This window comes from Perna viridis, chromosome 5, assembly GCF_037379345.1.
Source record: "Perna viridis isolate PV_CMFRI_1.1 ecotype Kerala chromosome 5, ASM3737934v1, whole genome shotgun sequence".
Taxonomy (NCBI): Eukaryota; Metazoa; Mollusca; class Bivalvia; order Mytilida; family Mytilidae; genus Perna; species Perna viridis.
The window spans coordinates 18,548,404-18,569,974 of record NC_142449.1 but is presented as its reverse complement, the minus strand read 5'-3'; the positions used below and the strand labels follow the sequence as shown (position 1 = coordinate 18,569,974).

General features: G+C 34.4%; 1 protein-coding gene across 1 annotated transcript in view; it reads left to right on the top strand.

The window, feature by feature from the left end:
• LOC148616378 (QRFP-like peptide receptor) overlaps window positions 1-21,540 on the top strand; it is a 32,309-nt gene extending 10,769 nt beyond the window's left edge. The window contains exon 2 of the mRNA XM_088583358.1: window positions 19,307-21,540. Coding sequence (XP_088439484.1) covers window positions 19,307-20,397 — 1,091 coding nt within the window. The 3' untranslated portion in view covers window positions 20,398-21,540. The remainder of the gene's footprint in view (window positions 1-19,306) is intronic.
• Window positions 21,541-21,571: the final 31 nt, after the last annotated feature.

The window sequence follows — 21,571 nt, the reverse complement described above, 5'->3', positions numbered from 1 at the left end:
AATAAATGTTTTTCAAAGACTTATGATATGTTTTAGAGCAAAAACTCAACCTAAAGGTGCAACGATTTGTCGGGACGATCATTTCAAAAAGGGGGACGTAATTATTTTCTTTCAAGTTAGGAATACCCCTGGGCTATATTTAACAAACAATTGCATCCCCTGCCTTCTGATTGGTCAATAATGTGATTTTATGATAGGAATGACGCAGAGTTTTCTAAAAATACCAAAGCGTAGTAAATAAAGTGGTTGAAAATATGAAAGTTGAGAATAAATCGACATTTTGCGGCTGTTTTGAAGGGATTGCAAAGCGAAGATGAAGTAATGGTGGACTGTCAGATAAATAAATTCCATGACTTCGATATGATTGATGAACACGATTTTTGGGTCCTCTAGACGATGTTACATACGATTTGAAGCTATAAAGAAAGATACATACTGTGAGTGTGATATACAAATGATACCTAGCCCAAAGCCCAATAGCTCATCATGTGTTTCATGATTTTTTTCGCTATCTTTATCAGTTTCCTTTCTCGTAATTCATTCTGGATTGAATCATATTTTTTTCTTTACTCTTGAAGGACATATTGACGTGAACATTTATTTCTTTTTATAAATTGCGATCTCTGTGAATCCCTTGAAAACACTAGTTGTTTTGTCCTGTTAAATTATTAGACAACCGTCTAATATTTTGGAAAGCTAGGTCTGCATTACAAATAATAAATGAAAATCATGAAAAATGCACTTTTTAAAAGAAAATGTGGGAAGTAGGTTGTACTGGAGCTGTAGATCCAGAGATTTACAAAATTAATTTTTTCTTCCTACAAAGTATTTCTCCATTTTACATTGAGATGTCAGAGTTTTTCCATCCCCAGTTTGAATGAATGATGCTTTTCAATTCCTGTCCATCTGCATGACCAAATCAGAGCTTTCCAAGCATGAACTCAATATTCTCCATAAACCAACACATACACAAACAAACAAAGAATATGAGCACTTGTTGATTGACATCCAACTGTACTGCAGAAATTTGTCTTTCTTTTATAATTTTCATTATTATGCATATAAAACTACTGCATAGTTACATTTTATCAGTCAATAGATACTTTTTCTACTAATATATGGGACTTAAAGATACATGTGTTTCAAATGTTAAACATAAATTTTCTGAAGGTAGTATATAAGAAAGGGAAATGATTTTCTGTAAAGGACTTTCTTGGATATTTGTTCCTTCCAATGTAGGTCCATATTTGTAATAAATACAAGATTTCAAAATATATTAGTTCTATATAACATGTAATGCATGACTGTCAAATAAGTGAAATATTTACACAGAATATGTCTATTCTTGCAGGAAAGTGAATTCTCTTTGTGAGAGGGATAGCTACTCTTCGACAATTATTTTGATCTGTTGGCATATACCATCAATACCAGTAACCTCAGATTGACAAAGACCGCATAGATGTAAAAAAAAAAAAAAACACAAATAATTAAGGTTGACTTGTGCATACATGTACATTTGTATTAAAAAAAACAGCATTCAGCATTCATACATGATAAAAAGTGTCTCAATGTCAGAAACTTAAAATATGAATTTGTGTGATTAACAGAAACAAACTGACACAGATTTCTGTTCTAAAGCCGAAAATACAACCATGAATCTGTATTAAATCTTAGCATGTGGAACCTGGGTGAACTACAACGGTTTCTTTTCAATTTAAAATTGGAGATGCTAATAATTTCCTTAAATCAACTTTTGTTTTGTCTTGTTCTTAAATATTAATGTCACAAACGAGTAAATACATCATGGCAAGTATTGATTTTTTATACACGAGACTTCAATACATTTGTAATTTCATTGTTTTAACAAATGATTACACATGCATGTTTGTAAGTGGTGAAGTGTTGTCCAAAATATCTTGAAATAAAAAAATCTACAACATTTGACAGGCATTTCGTTCTTATAGTTTACTTCTGATAATTTTATGTTCTATTTAAACTAATTAATATATTAAAATTGTGATGGTAAACAAATGTAAAAATATACTTGTATTTCCTTATCCTCTTCTATAACCGCTGTAACCTTGGTTCCCTTGATTACTCTATGATATATATTGTTAATGGGTGAACAGTTCTATAACCAGATTTTTTTCATGCCAGTTCACGAACAGTGGACCCTTTTTATAGTATGTCCATCGCTGGTTTGAGTGAGTGATTTTGACTTCTCACCATAGAGGAAAAACACATAGCTACTTTTTCTGAAAAAAAAATGTAATTACAATAATCCCATCTGTCAGATTTTATTTTAAATAGTGTGTTAATGCATGTTCATGTAGATAAAACATTTTAATAGAACGGCAATAACACCGGAAATATGTTAGCAAAATAAAATAAATACAAGCTGAATGTTTTGTCCTTGATTTCTATGGTATTTAAAGAAACCTGTATATTTGTTAGAATAGAGTACACAAGTCAGCCAACATAATCTGAAATATCCACATTTGTGTACAAAGGTGGAAACCAGTTAAATACCAAAGATACTACTGTCAACATTCAGTTGTCTGATTTACATCTAAAGAAAAACAAAAAAAATCAGCTCGTCCATTGTGCCAAGCCGTCAAAATGGCCGTCAAAATCTGAGTTATATTTCGGTCATGTTTGGAGTTGAATAGAATTATGATGGGTGTTATGATAGGAATCGAGAGGCTACATACACATCTTGCCGTCCTACTTATGGTCGTACTTTGTAAAAAACAATCCCGGGGATACAATTGTGTCAGTTATTTCGGACAGTGGTATTTACCCGCCATATTTTTTTCCTTAACTTTCGCTGACGAAGCGCTTGACTATCCAGGTAAATTCTGAAGAAAGTGGGCATAGAAAAATGTTGACAGTATGTCAGTCACCTCGAAAAAATATTTTTTCTTATACAAATCGGTTTATCTGGATCTAAATTCTCATAATTTATGACAAAACAACACAATTTTCAGAGCCACACTATGTAAACAAAGATCAACTGCACGATACTAGCGCCACCACGATAGAATCGGTGACGAACTGATCTTTCCGGTGAACAATAAAATGACTACTTTTCTACCTCGACCGAACGCGGCGCTCCGACTGGTCGTCCCTCGGTGTCGTCTTCCTTGGTCCTCCACTTCGAGGTAAATTTTCGATGTCTCCTGTGTCTCGCCACCGCTTGAGATATTTTGGACTTGTTCTGCTATACAGTTTGGTTGCATGAGCAATTTTATAACTGGAAATTCCGTCATTTGACATGGCAATTATGATTTCTTTGTGCTCCTTTGTCATTTCTTTTCCGTGCCGAGCCATGTTGCCAAGCAGACGATATTTTTGTTTACCAAAGGGGAATAACCAAAATTCGGGTACCTGCTGAGAGGCGATTCTAAGTTTAGAGTAGTGCAGGGAGAAATCCATGTTGTATCTAGCTATTTAACAAGGAAGTAAGACAAAATAATTTTGGTGGGGTCTGTGAGTTTTGACGACGTCTCCATTTTGCGAACTCATTCATGGCAATCGACTGTAGTGCATTGAACGACTGTCATTCCAGTAGGGGTACAGACACTACATGATATTTCTGCTCGTAATATGTTACATATCGTTAACTGTTTCAGTGTTTTAATTGATTGATTGATTGATTAATTGATTTTCTTTTAATCCTACAAGCATGAAGATTTACACTTTATCAATTAACAGTTATATATACATATACATTACGACATATTCAAATGAAACAATATAAACTTAATGAATCATAAATCACTGTTCAGATATACAAGTTTCTTAACAGAATCAAACACGAAATTAATAATTACCTAAATTAAACCTATGTTCAATAAGGACAGATAAAAAGCCTAAGCCTAAGCAGTGCATAAAACATCTCTACATCTCAAGGTCCATGTTACTTATAAAATCCGTTATTCTTCCGAGTATTGAGACTATTATTTCTACTTCATATGGTTCCAAGAATTTAACGAATTCTGAGACAAGTAAGATGTCAACTATAGCATAATACGTATCATTTCTCATATCTAATAGTTTTATACAGTTCCATAATCAGATGTTGAATTAAATCATTTTGAGTAATGCTCACAGAGAGAGCAATATCCACTTCTAATTGCTAGCATTCCAAGTTTTACCATCAAGACAAGGTTTTCATTTGTGTGCGGTTTCAAGGCATTAAGTCGTATCAGTCTGTATGGAGTCAACTGGTCATGTATTTGCACATATCTGTTGACTTCTTCTCTCCGTTCCAATAAAGTTTTCCACCTATTCTCTTCAACTATTTCTATTGATTGAGCCACAGTTTTCGACCAAAGTCTTTTGTACGAATCTGACAGTTAATTCTCAAGAAGTGGTTCCAAAAATATTTTATTATAGTTTTACTTTTGTAATGTGATGGAATGTTTATCAAAATATCAAAATATTTCTTAACTTAGTCGTATATCGAATATCTCCTTGTTTGCGGTATTGAATTTCGCCTTACATAATTGTCCAAATAATTAAATAATAGCAGTTTGAATTTATCCAATACTAGTGCTGATGCACGGATCATTTGGTGATGGGTTTTTTTCTATTCCTAGTACAAATCTAACAAATTATCTCTGAACCAACTCCAGTTATTTTTTTTTTATTTTTTGTTCATTACATTCAACAAGGCTTGCATTCCAGATTTCATACGGCTCATAGCGGTTGTATCATCTGCAAGTAGGATGACAGGAATATCCAAGAGTCCAATTCTTAAACCGAGATTTGTTTCTAATAGTTTTAATGTCAAGTCATTTATGAGGAGGGCAAATAACCAGGCTGAAAGAACCCTTCCGTGTCCAACTCCCTGCTGAATTTGAAAAGACTGACTGATAAAGCCATTAGCTTGAACATGAGCAGTAGATGTTTTATACGAAATGAATATTACTTTCCATATTTTTCCTGGAATTCCCATATTCTATAATTTGTACAATAGTCCGTTTTGCCAAATGCGGTCAAAATCTTTTTCGTTATCGAGGAAAATTGCATGTACTGTACTCTGACGTTCAGTATACTAACGAATCGATTATGTAAGAGAACATATCACAGGTATAGAGCCATCCACGGTTTTTAACAAGTCCAAACTGAAGAAAATGAGGCATGACACAGTTCTGAGTTTCCAAATGCTTTTGAATTCGTGAAAGAATTTTGTTTTAATAGTTTTCCAAGCGTTGATGTTAAAGTAACTGCTCTATAACTGTTAGGAATGGTTTTGTCTTTGTTATTTCCATTATAAATGGGTATTATCATTCCATGTCGGAAATATGATGGTAGGTAACCGGTCTTGAGTATTATATTATAAAGAGTTTGTAAGTATTTTACCATCTGTTTCCTCATACTTTAACTGTTCATCAGGTATTCCATCTGGACCCGGGGCTTTGTTACACTTCAGGGAGTTCATTTATTCAAAGATGGTATCGGTTGTGGTATTAGTTTCTAGTCCCGGAATTGAACTGTTACTGCCATGGTTAATATATAGAAAATACACTCCTGAGTCTATACAATGTGAAAAATATTCACTCGTTATTGTCACCATTAGGAGTATACAAGTCACTGAAGTAGTCTCCCCACAATTAACAAATATTATCATCTGTCGTTTCCAGTTTTTCTTTATACGATAGTTTTATCGTTGGGGAGTTAACTTTTCTTGTTTTACGTACTGTATTGAAAAATTCTCCTATGTCGATTTCGGCTGTGCTCTTAAAGTCTTCATATTTCTACTCTTGCCACGATCTTTCTGCTGCCCGTTTCCTTTTCCTAAACTCTCTCTTTTTGTCTTTATATTCCATTTAACTTTGTTCTTTTTTATCTCGAGGTTTATTTTGTTCTTTCCAGGCTCGTCTAGCCTTTCTCTGTTCATAATGAAAGCCTTGGAGTCGGTTTCTTTTCTAGTAGGGCTTTAGATACGGTCTACAATATATTTTCCGACAGGAATACAAACATTCGCAGATATATATATAACGTACTTGTGAAAATATTTGAGAATCGTTCTACATCATTATCTGTTACATTTGTGCTAGCCACATCAAAGTTAATAATTTGTCTACTTTGGTTTGATACATTTTTCTCTAAAAGTCATCTGCTTTCGATGTCCGACTACACAACTTAGTTGATCCAGATGCACTACTTAGTAGATCAATATCACAATAGACAATAATAGGATAATGGTAAGATACATCATAAGGACATTTTGACTTAACTTCTGCAGACAAAACACTATTAATCATAAACTAAACATATATAATCAAGTAATGTTCTCTTACAATAATCTTTTGATCTAAAAGTATACAATGGCAAGTTTCTAGTTTGTAGTAAAGGGGTAGGACACAAATTATGACTTTTCAAAAATAAGGAAAACTCATTAAGCTTCGCGCTAGCAATACTACTAGTTGAGTCAATATTACAATCCCCTCCTATAACTGTAAAATTCTCATCACTATACATATAGTATTTACACATTTCATCTAAATAACGTAAGTACACATCTGCTTTGCAATTCATCGATGATAATGAAACGGAGAAAATACTAAATGTTTACTTTTCTGACGTTAGTTTTTCACATTCTCTCATTTTCATTATTTAAATCAGACATTTTCATTTCAATTGACTTCAAATCAATATTGCGGTACCACCTGAGCCTTAAGTATGAGTACAATGATTTAAACCAGCACTAAATACCAAATGAAAATCTTTTGCAAAAATATCTAAAAATGATACATTGTCATCATTGGCGTCCGTCGTCGTCGTTAACAATTTTTGAAAATACTTCTCTGATAATACTTGACCAATTAAAACCAAACTTGGTATGAAAGTTTCTTTGGGTATCCTGCATAGAACTGATGTGGAATTTTTTTATCTGACGAAAAACATGGTTGCCGTTACTAAAAATAGAACATAGGGGTCAGACAGTAGTTTTTTGCATATATCTCCAAAACCGTTAGGTTTAGCCAAATTCTGTCACATGTTAACTGTTTAGTATGAGATCTATCTGTGGTCAAATTTTCATTTTAATCTGTTAAGCCGTATTGGAGTTATTGCCCTTTTTCGACGTTTTTTGCTGTCTTTTAATGTTATTTCAAGTATCTTCTCCTCTTGGCGTCCGTCGTCGTCGTTAACAATTTTTGAAAATACTTCTTCTCTGACACTACTGGGCCAATTGAAACCAAACTTTGTATGAATGTTTCTTGGGGTATCCTGCATAGAACTGAAGTGTGAATTTTTGATCTGACGAAAAACATGGCCACCGTCACTAAAATAGAACAAAGGAATCAGACAGCAGTTAATCGCATATACAAATGTATCTCCAAAACCGTTCGGTTTAGCCAAACTCTTTCAATTGCTGAAATGATCCTTATTATAAGGCCTCCAAAAGTTTTCAGGGATCAAAGTTGTCAGGTGACTCGTTGTAAGAGTTACTGCCCTTGAAAGGTGTAAAATGATGTTTCCTTTAAGTTTTCAGCCAATATCTTGAAAATTAAAATAGATAGAAAGAAACTTTCAATAGCTTAAATGATCCTTATGATAAGTCCTACCAAAGTCTTGTTGAGTCAAAACTGTTGGACAACTCCTTGTTAAATTTATTGCACTTGAAATACAAACTTCATCAAGAAAAGCACCCCTCATATTCCACATAGTTATTTTAAACATAGTTGTAAACACAGAGTACAGTATCATCCCGTGCGGGTCCGGGTGTCAAAAGAATAGGTCTGGAGCAGCGCTAAGCTTGTCGTAAAAGGCGACTAAATAGTGCCCACAGAGCAACTGGGATGTGTGCCCCAGGTGGTGGAATGGGGAACCTGACCGCAAACCATAGTGGTGCACCGTGTTGGGAAAGATGCCACGTTCCTCACACGTTAAAGAACCCTACTGTGGTATTCTGCCGGAGTAGGAACCATAGGGCTCCGCCACAGAAATTAAATTGCCCGACCCTACCCACTTCTCCCTATTTCTAGTGGCAGTCAGGGTTTGTCGGCCCCATTGTCCTTGTGTCCCATCCCTTTTTCATTTCATCATCATTTCATGTTCATTTTATCATTAATTTCATGTTCATCGTCCGAATACAGCTGAAATATTTCTGCTCGGACGTTAAACCCCAACAAACAAACAAACAAACAGAGTGCATTACCAAAACAAGCAACATGTTTATATTGAATGTTTCCATTGTAAACCTTTATTTTAGTTACCATAGCGGACATAGTCCTTAATATGCCCCGTGCGGGTCCGGGTGTCAAACGAATAGGCCCGCAGCACCGCTTAGCTTGTCGTAAATGGGGACTAAATAGTGCTCAGAACCCTGGCCGGGGGCTAGGGCGCTCTACCCACTGCGCGACAAGGTTGTGTGCCCCAGGTATTGGAATGGGGTAACCCTGACATGTTACGGATACGGAAAACCTGATCGCAAACCATAGTGGTGCAACGTGTTGGGAAAGATGTCACGTTCCTCGCACGTTAAAGAACCCTTCTTTGGTATTCTCCCGGAGTAAGAACCATAGGGCTCCGCCACAGGAGGCTAAATTGCCCCATCCTATCCACCTCTCCCTATTTCCAATGGCAATCAAAATTTGTCGACCCTATAATCCTTGTGTCCCATCCCATTTTTCATTTCATCACCATTTCATGTTCATTTTATCATATGTTCATCGCCTGAACATAGCTGAAATATTGCTGCTCGTTGGGCTCGTTAATCAATCAATCAATCTTAATATGCACAACCTGCGGCCAAAACTAATCATCATTTTCTACTACATTCATGTAATAATTCTCATTTATATTAAACCTTATTATATAGAATGGTCAACCCCTACTTTTACACCTTTTTAACGGTTTTGTAAATGATACATGAGCATCTTTATTTTCTATGTAAGTTCTAACAGCTTTGTCTACTTGTTCGTAATGGCTGCCAGCACTGTTATTATAAAGGGTGATACGTTTAGTACGCCTCCCTTTTACTCCACGGAATATTTACGGTTCATCGTATATTTTCTTGGTTCTCATTCGCCTTCGTATCTATAATCATCTCTATACTGATTACCAGTATCACCATAGTAGGAGTGATCATTATGTCAGTGTTTTTATGGACTTGCTTGTCATAATGGTTTGATTCATAATTACTTTGGTCATAATCGTTTCTATCATAACCATAATTCGTATTATCTTTCTGGTAGTGTTTCTCTGTTATTTAGTCCGTTCCATTTCCGTTCTCACTACTATCACGGTTGTTGTCTTTACTGTTATTTTCAGTTATGGTGTCTATATTTCTTTCCTGTCGTTCTTCATCGTTTCTTGACGACTTCGCGGGAGCTGCATTAATCCATTCTGATACTTTGTCCCTATAAGACATTTTATGTTATGTTCGTCTTTTTGTTTCTTTAGTCGGGTTTCTATGGAATCTAGTTTACTTACTATTTTCTCACGGTAGCCATTTTCTCTCACTTTTTCTTATAAGTCGTCATTCTGTTCTTTTATTTTGTGAGATTGTAGTTTACATTCACTTTGTAGTCTTGCTACTTTCGATTTAATTGGCTTTCACTAATTTGTTCTCTTAGATTATCAATCGTCATGTCTTTTTCTTTTAACCTTTTGTTTAGTTCTGAAATTTGTTTTTCAAAGTGTTTTGTGAACTTTTCTACCTGATCCGAAAGAGGTTTAATTGTCTCATGGTTTTCGGTTCGATCAGCTACAACGACTGTGATTTCTGTGTTTCTATTGTTTTCTATATTATTCGAAAGTTTTTGGAAGATATCGACCAAAGACGTATCATTCTCATCTGATACAACTGTATTTGCTCTATTTTTCGAAATACATTGACGGAGTTCAGAAACATTGTTCGCTTCTTCCCGGTACTGGTATATTATATAAAGATCATCTGCCAACTTGTCGCTAATTGGTTGACCATTATCTCTTTGTGTTCGTTCTACAAGTTTAGAGTCACTATACAAGTTTTCTTGCTTTTTTTACAATATCAAATAATGAAGTCCAAATGGACATCAGTAGCACTAAATAGATGTTCTTTAAATGTTTTTCTGTCTAATTGCCCAAAGCTAGATTTTATTAAGTTTAAAGGGAAAAACCTTTACATTAAGTTATGCTTTTATGATAAATCATACCCACGTAAATAAAAATAAATAACTTTTAATGTAAAATGCGCTTTTATAAAATGCTCAAGGCGCGCTATGCGAAGTTCGAAATCTTTGAAATATATGTGGATAGCCATCTTGCATCCAGACAGCATGCCTCCGTTGGGCCAACGTTGGCTGATGGTTGGATAGTTGGCTTTACGCTGGCCCAATTTATAGTAGTCCGAAGTTATTGAAATATTTTCTCTTGATTTATTTTTAACCAAAATGGTTTTTACTTGACAACCAAATGATGAAACACGACATTTTACAATTTTAAATACTTTAATATCATAGAAAGGTTCTACGTTGGCCCAACGTTGGTCCAACGTTGGCCCTACTATATTTGAACAACTATTTCATTTCATGTTTCTCTTCAAAAACTTGTTTTTGAAGCGAATTCTGCGTGAGAATATTGTTAGATTTTGATTTTTTAATCAAAACACGATTACATGATTTGCATTATTCTACATTTGTCCAACCCAGAGCCAACAATGAGCCAACAGTGAACCAACATTGAACCAACATTGAACCAATGCCGAAACGACTTTAGTAACAAACATATTAAAAAAGACTTAATATTATTCTTGATGCAAAAATGTATGTCGGTCTCAAGAAAGTAAAACTAGAAAGCAAATCCGGATGTATGAAAGCAAAAATTGTATTGCATCTAAACTGCTATACTAAGTTAGGCCAACATTGGCCCAACGTAGAAACACCAAAATATATATATTTATTAAAATAATCTTACTTCTTTCAAAAAAGTATTGTTGGCTCTTTTCTCGAATTCTGTTAACTGCATGTTTAATATTCACGCAACAAGTTTTCGCGTTTAATATTTAGAACTTGATAACACAAAAAATTATTATTATTATGAATAACCAAATCTAATTTATGATAACAATAGTGTACATGATTATCTCCCCTTTATGCACTTCGTAACTTTGAGCATAATACATCTTTTACAGAACAAAAGTTGTCTTTCATTTTGAACAAATTTATTAATTAATTTTTTCAATGTAAATTTATTCTAATCACAAAACAGTGACAGGTATTATCATATTACTATTCAATGCAAAAAAATTGCAAATTTTCATTATTTAGTATACCAATGCTACTAGTATCTGCTAATGTTATAATAGATTTTTCTTGCTTTGATCTCGACCTTTAACATTCACTAAAGTATACATTTAAAACTGCAATCCTTCTCTCCGAGGAAATTCATGCTGCCATTTTAACAACGGAGGTGAAAAAAAATTAACTGCGATGGTTGCAGATGTGATTCTATGGTAATTTCCGACTCAAAGTGTTCTATTTAGACCCAAAATGTTAAAAATGAAGTTTCAACGATTTTTGTTGTAAATTTTTGTACTTTTCACCTATCCAATTTCACAAATTTGCATTTTGGGACCGATAAGAATTTTTCTAAAGACTCCATTGAAAATTCGGGACATATGGACACTTTGGCCCTACTTATGCTCAGAATTCTGGAGGAAATGGTCAAGTCTTTTCAATAACTGTTTAAGGATTTTATAAATTTGGTTAACAACGTAGATATATTACTGACAACAACAGAGCTAAAAATGAACACACTTTTCCCGATTCAAATTAAGTATTTTCAATGAAATTATAACATTTCATTAAAATTAGAATTACAGTATAAATGTCTTGTTGTACTAAATAGCAGAATATGTTGAAGTGGTTATATTACTATGGAGGGGGATTCGTGGCCAAAACAAAATGTCGGTTCATAATGCAATTTTCATCTTACAAAGTCAAATTAACAAAAAGAAAATAATATCGCTAAACGTAGGATGAAATTTCGATAAAACGGATATTGTGTTATTATATTTGTTGTTATCTTAATATTCGCATTTAACAATGTTCATTTTACATTTAAAATTTCCGGAATTTGGTTTCCATTCGGTATATGATCTGACCCAGCAATGCATTGTTTTCATTCACTTCTCAAGTAACATTTCTACAATGAATTGCCGCTTTTGATTGACAGAAAATGGGCGTGGTTTGTCGGAACTGGTAAATTGAGAAATGAAATATGTAAGGTAAGAATACGAAATCCAAAGACAACAAACGAAAATTGTTAACTAAGAAAAAGGAATCAAACGAGGTGCAGGCGTTGTCATATCAAAAGCAGCAGGAGTATTGTCGAATATCGTATTAGAAGCGCATAAAGTTATTCATGCAAATGGAACAAATACATCTTGTATTTAGAACTAATATTTATTTTAAAAATATCATAAATCCGCTAATTGGAAATAAATCACTTGCAATTTTAAATCTACCAAATCTTGAATCAATCCGACATTCAGTAGGAATTTAGCTTGCTTCACTAAAAGTTAGGTGGACGGATTGAGTTTATGGTATTATAATACGCACTCATTGAATTTGATTATGCGGACCTCTAAATCATGAAATTCTATTCAAAATCGTAAAGGAAAGCAGACATACATAAAATCAGACATAAGCAACACACAGAGAAATGCATGATTTATAATGATTAAAAAACGGATTCATTTTTGCAAAAGACAAAAAAGAACAACAACAACAAAAATCAAACAAACAAAACTCAAACGAACAAACAAAAACAGTTACATAAAAATGATACTCGTGTGATGCCAGGAACCATGGAAAGTGGACGGAATCAATTTGTTATAGGCCTCATATCTGTACATAACACGGGACCTAAATATTATTAATAAAATTAAATATACGAAAAGCAGCAACCATGAAATTTCGATTTTACAGCTATAAAATATGTCCACGAGAATAAGACACCACGTTTTTTTTTATTTGTTTTTGTTTTTGTTTGTTTGTTTGTTTTTTTTTTCTTGTACTGTCATCTTTTTTGTTTTTGTTTGTTCCAAAGTTTATATTAATCTACTTCTGCAATCATCTTTTAATTACACGTATTTGTTCATCAAGATTTGATTTACTACACTATAGTTCTACATTTACGTGTATTAAACATATATATCTTTTATAGCAGATAGAAAACCCATGAACGGTGCTCTTCGCCCATTGAGCTCGTTGTCGATTTTTTAATGTTTGTTTTGTTCCTTTGTAGTGTCTGTTCAAGTCGTTTTTCACACTTGCATTTTAATTCTTTTAAAACAAATGAAATATAGTTACGTGTTAGTAATATTATTCTTTAAATTAAATCTTTATTTCAACTGTTCAGTATATGAACGTCAGTCAACCTTTATATCACTGAATTCGGCACTAATCTGTTAATTGTTTTAGATAGTTTTGGGTAAAATGTCCGTCCCTTCGGACAATGAAAATATCAACATCAATGGACTATTCCACAAGTCAACTTACCCCATCCCCGGATATAGCAAGCTGCCAACAGCGTCTGACGCTCTGAATTTACTCTAGACGTTGACACTCCCTAAAAAGTATACAAAATTCCTTACCACAAAAAAGGTATGGCCTAAAAAACGGCCACAGCCGACATTGAACAGTCAATGGCGGTGCCGCCATACCTGAAATAGCCAGCACAGGGAGGTTCGGGATAAAATCAAAAGAATAAAACAATATTTTCAACACATTAGAACACATACATGTAAGAGTAATACTGAAATACAGCGTGTACATTTACCGAAGCAGCCACATGCTGACCAACAGTACATACAATTTATGTCACCCATACGAAATATAATTATATCTAATCAATCAAATCTTTCCAAAGACATGTACCCACTTGTTAACAGGAGGGAACTACATGTACATACAACCATACCTATCAATGTGCTTTAATGCCATGCCACATGAAAAACAATAACATACGTGTATTCAATTAATAATTTCCAACTATGTCTGTATGCAGATTTGGTTGACTTGGAAAGAGCTGACTGCAGCAGCGTTCTTGCCTGAGAATGTAAATTCGGAACAAATGGTCAGAAGACAACCACTTATCAGCTAAGAAGACTGATTTTCCATTAAAGGAGTCTAGAAAAAACTTCTAAGCCCTAAGATCAGCCCTAGCGTCTTCAGTTAACCTGATATAATACTGTGCCTTTGAAATTCTCAAAGTAAGGTCGATGAGACGTCTGAGGAAAGCTCTACCAGGGCTCACCACAATGCATGCATGATTAAGAAGTCCTATAAGGCTTTGTGAATCCCTCAAAGTGATTTTTTTGCTTATAACTGGTGGCTAAAGCTGCACGAATCTTTGCTATCTTGTCCACATGTAAACGCAATTCTAACTGACTGGAGTCAACCTCAATGCCATACACTGTAAGTACTGTCAAAGGGCGTACAGTTTTCTCCTTCTTAATTGGAACTCCTATTTTTGAACACAATGCAAAAATTATTCTGATCATTCAAACATCTAGATGAATTTGGAGGACCCACAAAGATAAAATCATCATTAAAATGGGACATGCCAATAGCACTGTAATTAAACTTCATAATCCACTGCAAAGCACAGGAAAAAGACTCAAGTATTTAACAACTGCTACTAGCACCCATGGGTAAACACTTTTCATAATAAAAATAGCCGTTCTATTTAAAACCTAATAAATGATAGTCAGAGGGATGAATGGGAAGAATACGAAAAGTATCCTCAATATCACACTTTGCCAAAAATGGAGCACCTACCAAACTTTTTAACAAGATTCACTACTACATCAATGCTGTCATATTGTACAGTAGAATTCTCCCTTGGGATCAATGAGTTAACAGAACTATTTTAGGGATACGGTGTCATGAATTAACCTAAATTTTCCTGGAACACTTTAGGTACTAACCCAAGAGGGGAACAGACAAAATTATGAAAAGGAGGTTTAAAAAGTGTCCTGCAATACGTTCATGAAATGATTCACGTGCTAACTTTGCATACATTATTTCTGGTTTCTGAATGGCCGATTTAAGGTTTGTACAAGAAGTTGGGTGTTTATCACCAACAATACCAAGCTTGAAGCCAAACGTAAAACCTTCAATAAGCTTTTTGCTAAGGGATTGATCATAACCATCTAGTTCAACTGTTAAGACTTCAGGCTTGACTGGGCTTGGAGGGAGTGTGCATGGACCGGGATTTACTTTTTTGCTCTTGTCCTGTTGGCTTTGAGCATCTCGACATGGGATGGGACCTTTGCAGTGTTTGCAGACATGTTGAAATCTACAATTTAATCGGGAGCAGTTTCCATATTTATTATAGACATGACAGGTGCCATGTCTTTCTTTGCCAAGAAAGGGCTGATCGTGTTTAGTACCTGAGGAGACTCTATTTTGAGGCATCTTAGATGAAGATTTCATGTACATGGCTTTCCTATATATATAACCTCAATCACCACTTGCCATGGCTGCCTATGCTCTTTCCGGATAGAACAAAAAGTTTCATCATAGTAATGAAAGGCTCCACTGCCTCTCAATTCATAAATTTCTTTTATAATACTCATGTATTTTAACAAGTGAGGAGATTCAGTAGGGAATTTCTGAAGATAAACAGCCATAAATATATGGAAAGCCTCATTCCAATCAAAAAGGGATAAGGAATATTTAGACTTGACATTGGAATTTTGACTATTCTGGACAGAAATTTTCCCTGGAGTTAGAGTTACTGCCCATGAGTCATGATCTTGACATGTATTTTTGGTAATAAAATTTTAAATCAATATAGTCAAAATTCCAAATCTTGTCCTCAAGTTTTTGCGAAATAGATCAGCAGCAGTATGCTGACCAGGAGCTATAGAAGTGACCTTAGCCGATGGCTATGAACCTAGAATGTTTTGAATCAAATTGTTTATCTGAGAATTCATTGAAATCTCGGAGTCAGAGTTTGTATTGCCAGCAGATTTTCCGATCACTTGATTGGGCTGTTCAATAGGTCCAGAATGTTCGGTGACATGAACATGAGATAAGTCGGCAGGGCTTGCAGAGTTATTAATATTAGTCGAAGCATCAGAATTTCGTTGTTGCCTTAACATTTCTTTTGCTAATTTAGTGTAGTCAATTTCTATTGGTACAGTTATTTCACTGACTGAAGGCTGAGGTTGGGGTGACATCAGAAATGGATGCAGAAGATGTTGATGGACGGGAATATTTTGGGTTTCTTTTGCGAAACTCTGAACCTTTCTGTTTTGGTCCCATATTCCCACTGTAATTGAGCAGTTCAATTCTCGTGTAGTTATGTGATCTTTAATAGAATGAAAACAAGGAACACATTTTGTTAAAGATAGTTATAAAACAACAACCTCAAGTACATGTACAAGTAAGCTGCTAATTCAAATATTTATAGCAGTACTAGACCCATGGTCGTATGTACATTAACATTAGTACATGTACCTGTAGAGGTGTAAGAAGTAGATGAGTAGTTTAATGTGCAGCTTAAACCCAATATAAATGGATCTACAAATGTGCATGTAAAATATATACCAGGTACATGTATCTCGACGCTCGTTGGTTAACTAATAATAAGTACCTTATGTACTTATAAACACTTAAGTTATACTGTAATCTGATAAGTGATACAAAATGTATGACCCAGTTCCACACTTTCCTAGTGCTACACATACATGTATATTCTAGATTAACTATAGAGAAAAAAATATCATGTTTTAAATGAGTTGACCACACATACGAAACCAATTTTACTAACTAATAATGCTGGTACCCATTACAAAATTCAGTATTGAAAAGTACAAAATTGCACGAAATTTTAAAGTGGCTGGACACAGTGTCACTGCCATGTACACAGAACATGTATAACCAACACGATGATACATTGTAAGAATGTTGGTACCATGTACCCAAACAATAGAGATACTGTACAATAAATTGTATTAATGAGATCAGATTAAGTACCATGTACTAAAGTAATAAAAAAATGGTACCATGTACCAAATGGAAATGTTACAGGTATTTTGAATTAATGATTCGAAATGGTACCATGTACCCATACAATAATAAAGCTGATACAGATACTTTGTATCAGGATGACAGAAAGCCAATGCACCATGTACACTGAAGGTACCATGTACCCATTTTCATGTCATCAGTAAAGATAAGTAATTCATAAAAGAAATAATATTACCAAGTGTGATGTATGAAGAATAGCACTGCGAACACTTCGATGATATTTTCTCAATGCAGAAGGGCAGAGATGGACCCCGTCATAAGCTAGGTGGTCAAGGTTACTCCAAAATCCTCTATGGCGCCAAAATATGATATTTTCATATTCTAGTTCTTTTATTTTATGTGCTATATACAGATTTGTCTGTACGACATTGTCATTGTAGTTATTTCCAGCTGACACTGGCGATCTAAAGAGTAGTTCACCGACAATAACAGTCCTTATATACTGGGCTTCAACCAAGAAGTTGGCGAATGTTAATATATCTGTTGCTACCTTTTCAGGCTCATCTCATTGTAGGACAAATCATTACCACCAATCTGCAGTAAAACAATACGTGGCGGAGAGTTATAAAAATCATATAGGTCAGGACGATTGTGAATCAGTTTTGATATTGTCAAACCTCCCTGACATCGATAATGAATCTGGTATCTACACGGATCAAGCCGTAAATTAATTAAATAGTCACTTGAATTTGCAAAGTCACGAAGTTTACGAATAAAACTGTGACCAAGAAGTGTGACATGTAGCGCCATAAGCCTGATAAAATATTTGTAAATACACGATGTATGCGTCACACTCAAACATGCTGTCAATGTTTACATTGTTCGGACATGCGCACTTCTAGTCCATAGTTAAATATAGAACTGGCCAAAGTTATGTAATATATTACGAGTACTGCATACGATAAAATCTGAATCAGATTGCACAATGCACAGATTTTTTCTATGAAAGAGACCCCAGAATGTACATAAATCTATAGAAGTGAAATTCACTAATATATACACGATTTATACGATGTTCCAGACACGACTGTTGCGTAACTCATCTAACTAAGGAACTGTACACAGGAAAATTATCTTTGAAAAGTTCACTAGCAAACGTTTCCAAAATACACGTACGAAAGAAAAGCACAACTAACAATAAATGTGCAGTAGAACGGAAAAATCCAAATAAAAAAAACACAGAAATTAAATTATAATAAACTAAACAAAAATCACAACAAGCTTTTTTGATCAAGTATAAAGAGTGAACATGTGATCAATCGGGCTAATTTGATTGGATGATCAGCATTGGTATGCATAAATGAAACGCAGCTGGTGATATGGGCTATGGGCTACGTTAGATGACAGAGTGAGGGTCAAAAAGGGGGGAATTTGGCCTCATAAGTCATTTTATTATCAATAAAATGTTATTTATAGAATGGTCTTTAAGTTTACGTTATCTTCCCTGTATCAATTTGATCCGATGGAGCAGTGTAGCGAATAGAGTCATCACATTCTGAGACGTATATATATATATATATATATCTCCAAATATTGGTTCTTTTCGTGGTTCTGTGTCACGACCCGTATCATTTACCCGGTATCGCATACCCCGTATAGCTAAACCTGTATCGTATACCCCGTGTTGCACCCCTTGCGTTATTTATGATCCGGCGTCTCTGGAGTTCTTTCGATAGATTTGGTTATGAGTACTTCTTGAATACAACTAATATTTTGATTATGATCTTCCTACATATTTGATATTAATGCTGCAGATGAGAGATTACTCCTCGAAACACGTGTACAGCATATCGAAATTTACAATATATAAAAACTGGTATTTTTTGTATTTAACTATCAGAATTAGACGACCCTTGCACAAAAAGAAAACAGATTTGGTTAAGGTAGAAATCGTGAAATGAATTGTAATAGTGAAAAAGAGACGAATGTTCTACACGAATAGAAGTCTAATTTAATGGAAAAAGACATACTCTAGAGAACAACTAGAATAAATAAAGAAGAAAATGTCTAATGTGAAGATAATAGTAAGTAAGGGACTATCACCAACTCACATCGGTACAGTAAGCGAGAAATATATGATGCCATTTCACCTATTATTTTTTTGTTTTGTTTGTTTGTTGTTGTTGTTTGTTGTTTTGTTTTTGGTTTGTTTTTGTTTTTGTTTTTTGTTTTTTTTTGTTTTTGTTTTTTGTTGTTGTTAGTTTCTAGTTTCAAATATTTTTGTTTAAATACACTGAACTAAATAATGAAATTTTCTTTTTTTTCAGGTAAACTGGTGCCGTTCTTGGAATGTGTTGTCTCCAGCGCTTCAGTTTTTACCATACTGGTCATAAGCATAGAAAGATTTCGCGTGGTTTGCCATCCGCTATCTAGTTCAACAGACAATATGAAACAATTCATTAAAACGATAGTTATTATTTGGATCCTAGCTTGTGTTTCAAGTGCCCCAATTTTACCGATAATTGTTTTTAAAGATAGTCGTTTAAAGGATGGAACACCAATTCAGGTATGCCGAATTCCAGTTCAGAAAGATTGGCAAAAGGTATATTTCATAATCAACGGCGTTCTGATTTATTTCGTGCCTTGTCTAGTATTGTGTGTCTTGTATTTTATGCTATGCAAGCAACTTGTTCCAAAGAGGGATATTGACGAAACCATCGACCTGAGGGGACATACTTACAACGATAGGAGACGTCTCAGGTGGCAAGTTATCAATATCATTGTTACTGTTGTTTGTGTGTTTTTTATTTGTCACCTACCTTACCGCGTCGTTAGCATTTGGATGATGCTGGAAAGTAAATACACTTTAGCAAAAATGGGTCTTGAGACTTATCTCAACATACTTTACACAGCCAGGCTTTTACTTTATGCCAACCATGCATTAAATCCAATTATATATAACTTCGTTTCAACAAAATTCCGAATGGCCCTTTGTTTATTTATGTCTAGAAAACGTGGAAGCAGTAGTTGTGTACTTTATGATCGTAGACGATCTCTTGATGGTGTCAAATTGCGTGCTTCTGTTAACAACTCTGTTAAATTTAAAGCCAACTCTCTCCGAGATAACGGAGAGAACGATTCTAAGGCATCAAGTTCTGCTAGTTACCATGGGAAAAGGAATGATTTCACTCCCCTTTATGCACGTTTACATCAGAATGAAAACGACGAGGAAGTTCTCTGCATCAAGGAAGTCGAACAGAAACAAAATGATCACACCATAAGTGAAAATAAGAAGTCAAGTTTAAGAATGAACATTAATACAATAATGCCAGGAATTACTGTACATTTAGAAACACGGGAAGGCTATCTTCTGGCAATTACTCTTGAAAACATGGGTGGATCAGGAATCAAGAAATAATTCAAACACAGAGAGTTCTTAACTTCTTGTCAACTGAGACATTCATCAAAGGACAATTAATGGCTTAAATAATTTTATTTCTAGCATTACTATGGCCTTGCCAGTGATTTTCAAACGATGCTATATTCATTGTCTTACTGTCCATGTATTTCAATATCATGATATCTATTTCTTGTCAAATTTTTCGCGTTAATCTGTTAGGATATGTTGGAGTTATTGCCCCTTTTCGACATTTTTTTCGCTAGTTTCACTGTTATTTCTTCTCCTCTGTCACTACCAGACCAAATAAAATTTGGTATGAATGTTCCTTAGGGTACTCTGCTTCGATCTGAAGGGAGATTTTTGATCCGTCGTAAAAATATGACTGCTGTTACTAAAAACAGAACAAAAATGTCAGACAAAAGTCTTTTTTTGTATAAATCTTCAACATTTGTAGGTCTAGCAAAATTCTGACCAAATAAAATTGCTCAGAATGATGAGATCAATCTGTGGTCAAATTTTTGTGTAAATCTATTTAGCCATGTTGGAGTTATTGCCCTTTTTCGACTTTTTTTTCACTACTTTTAATTGTTATTTCTTTCAAAAATATTTTCATTTAACACTGCTGGACATTGATGTGATTGTTCATTAGGCTTGAGCGTTAGGAATTTTTATTAAAAAAAATACGGCTGCTTTTACAAAAAAAATAGAATGTTGCTAATCGGACCAGGGGAGCGATTCGGGCTCTTTAGAGCCTCGAGTTTAAAGATAGTACATGTTTGTCTTGTGTGTAATCCATTTTTCTTAAGGTCAAACAGTTGTTGATTGTCTCTATTATATAACGACAATGAAATCAATATAACATGTGTTCACTATTAAGATGCGCATAAAGCTGTAATAGATGTTGTAACCTTTAAATATCAAAATACTTCATAATTTGATTGTTAATTCGCACTGTTTTGCAAAAAAAAAATCAATAAACAGAAAAGTGTTCTCGTCTGTCAAACAGATTTAAGCAATAGCATTCTAGTGTCTGCAAATGCCATATAACGTGATTGATAGAGACGAATCATTCATTAGTTTTTGGTCTGTCATCTGTATGTCATTAACTGTTTTACTGAAAATGGCTCAAACGAGAGAATAAATAATTTAGAAACTCGTTAATATGATTTTACTGCAAATGAGATGAAGGATT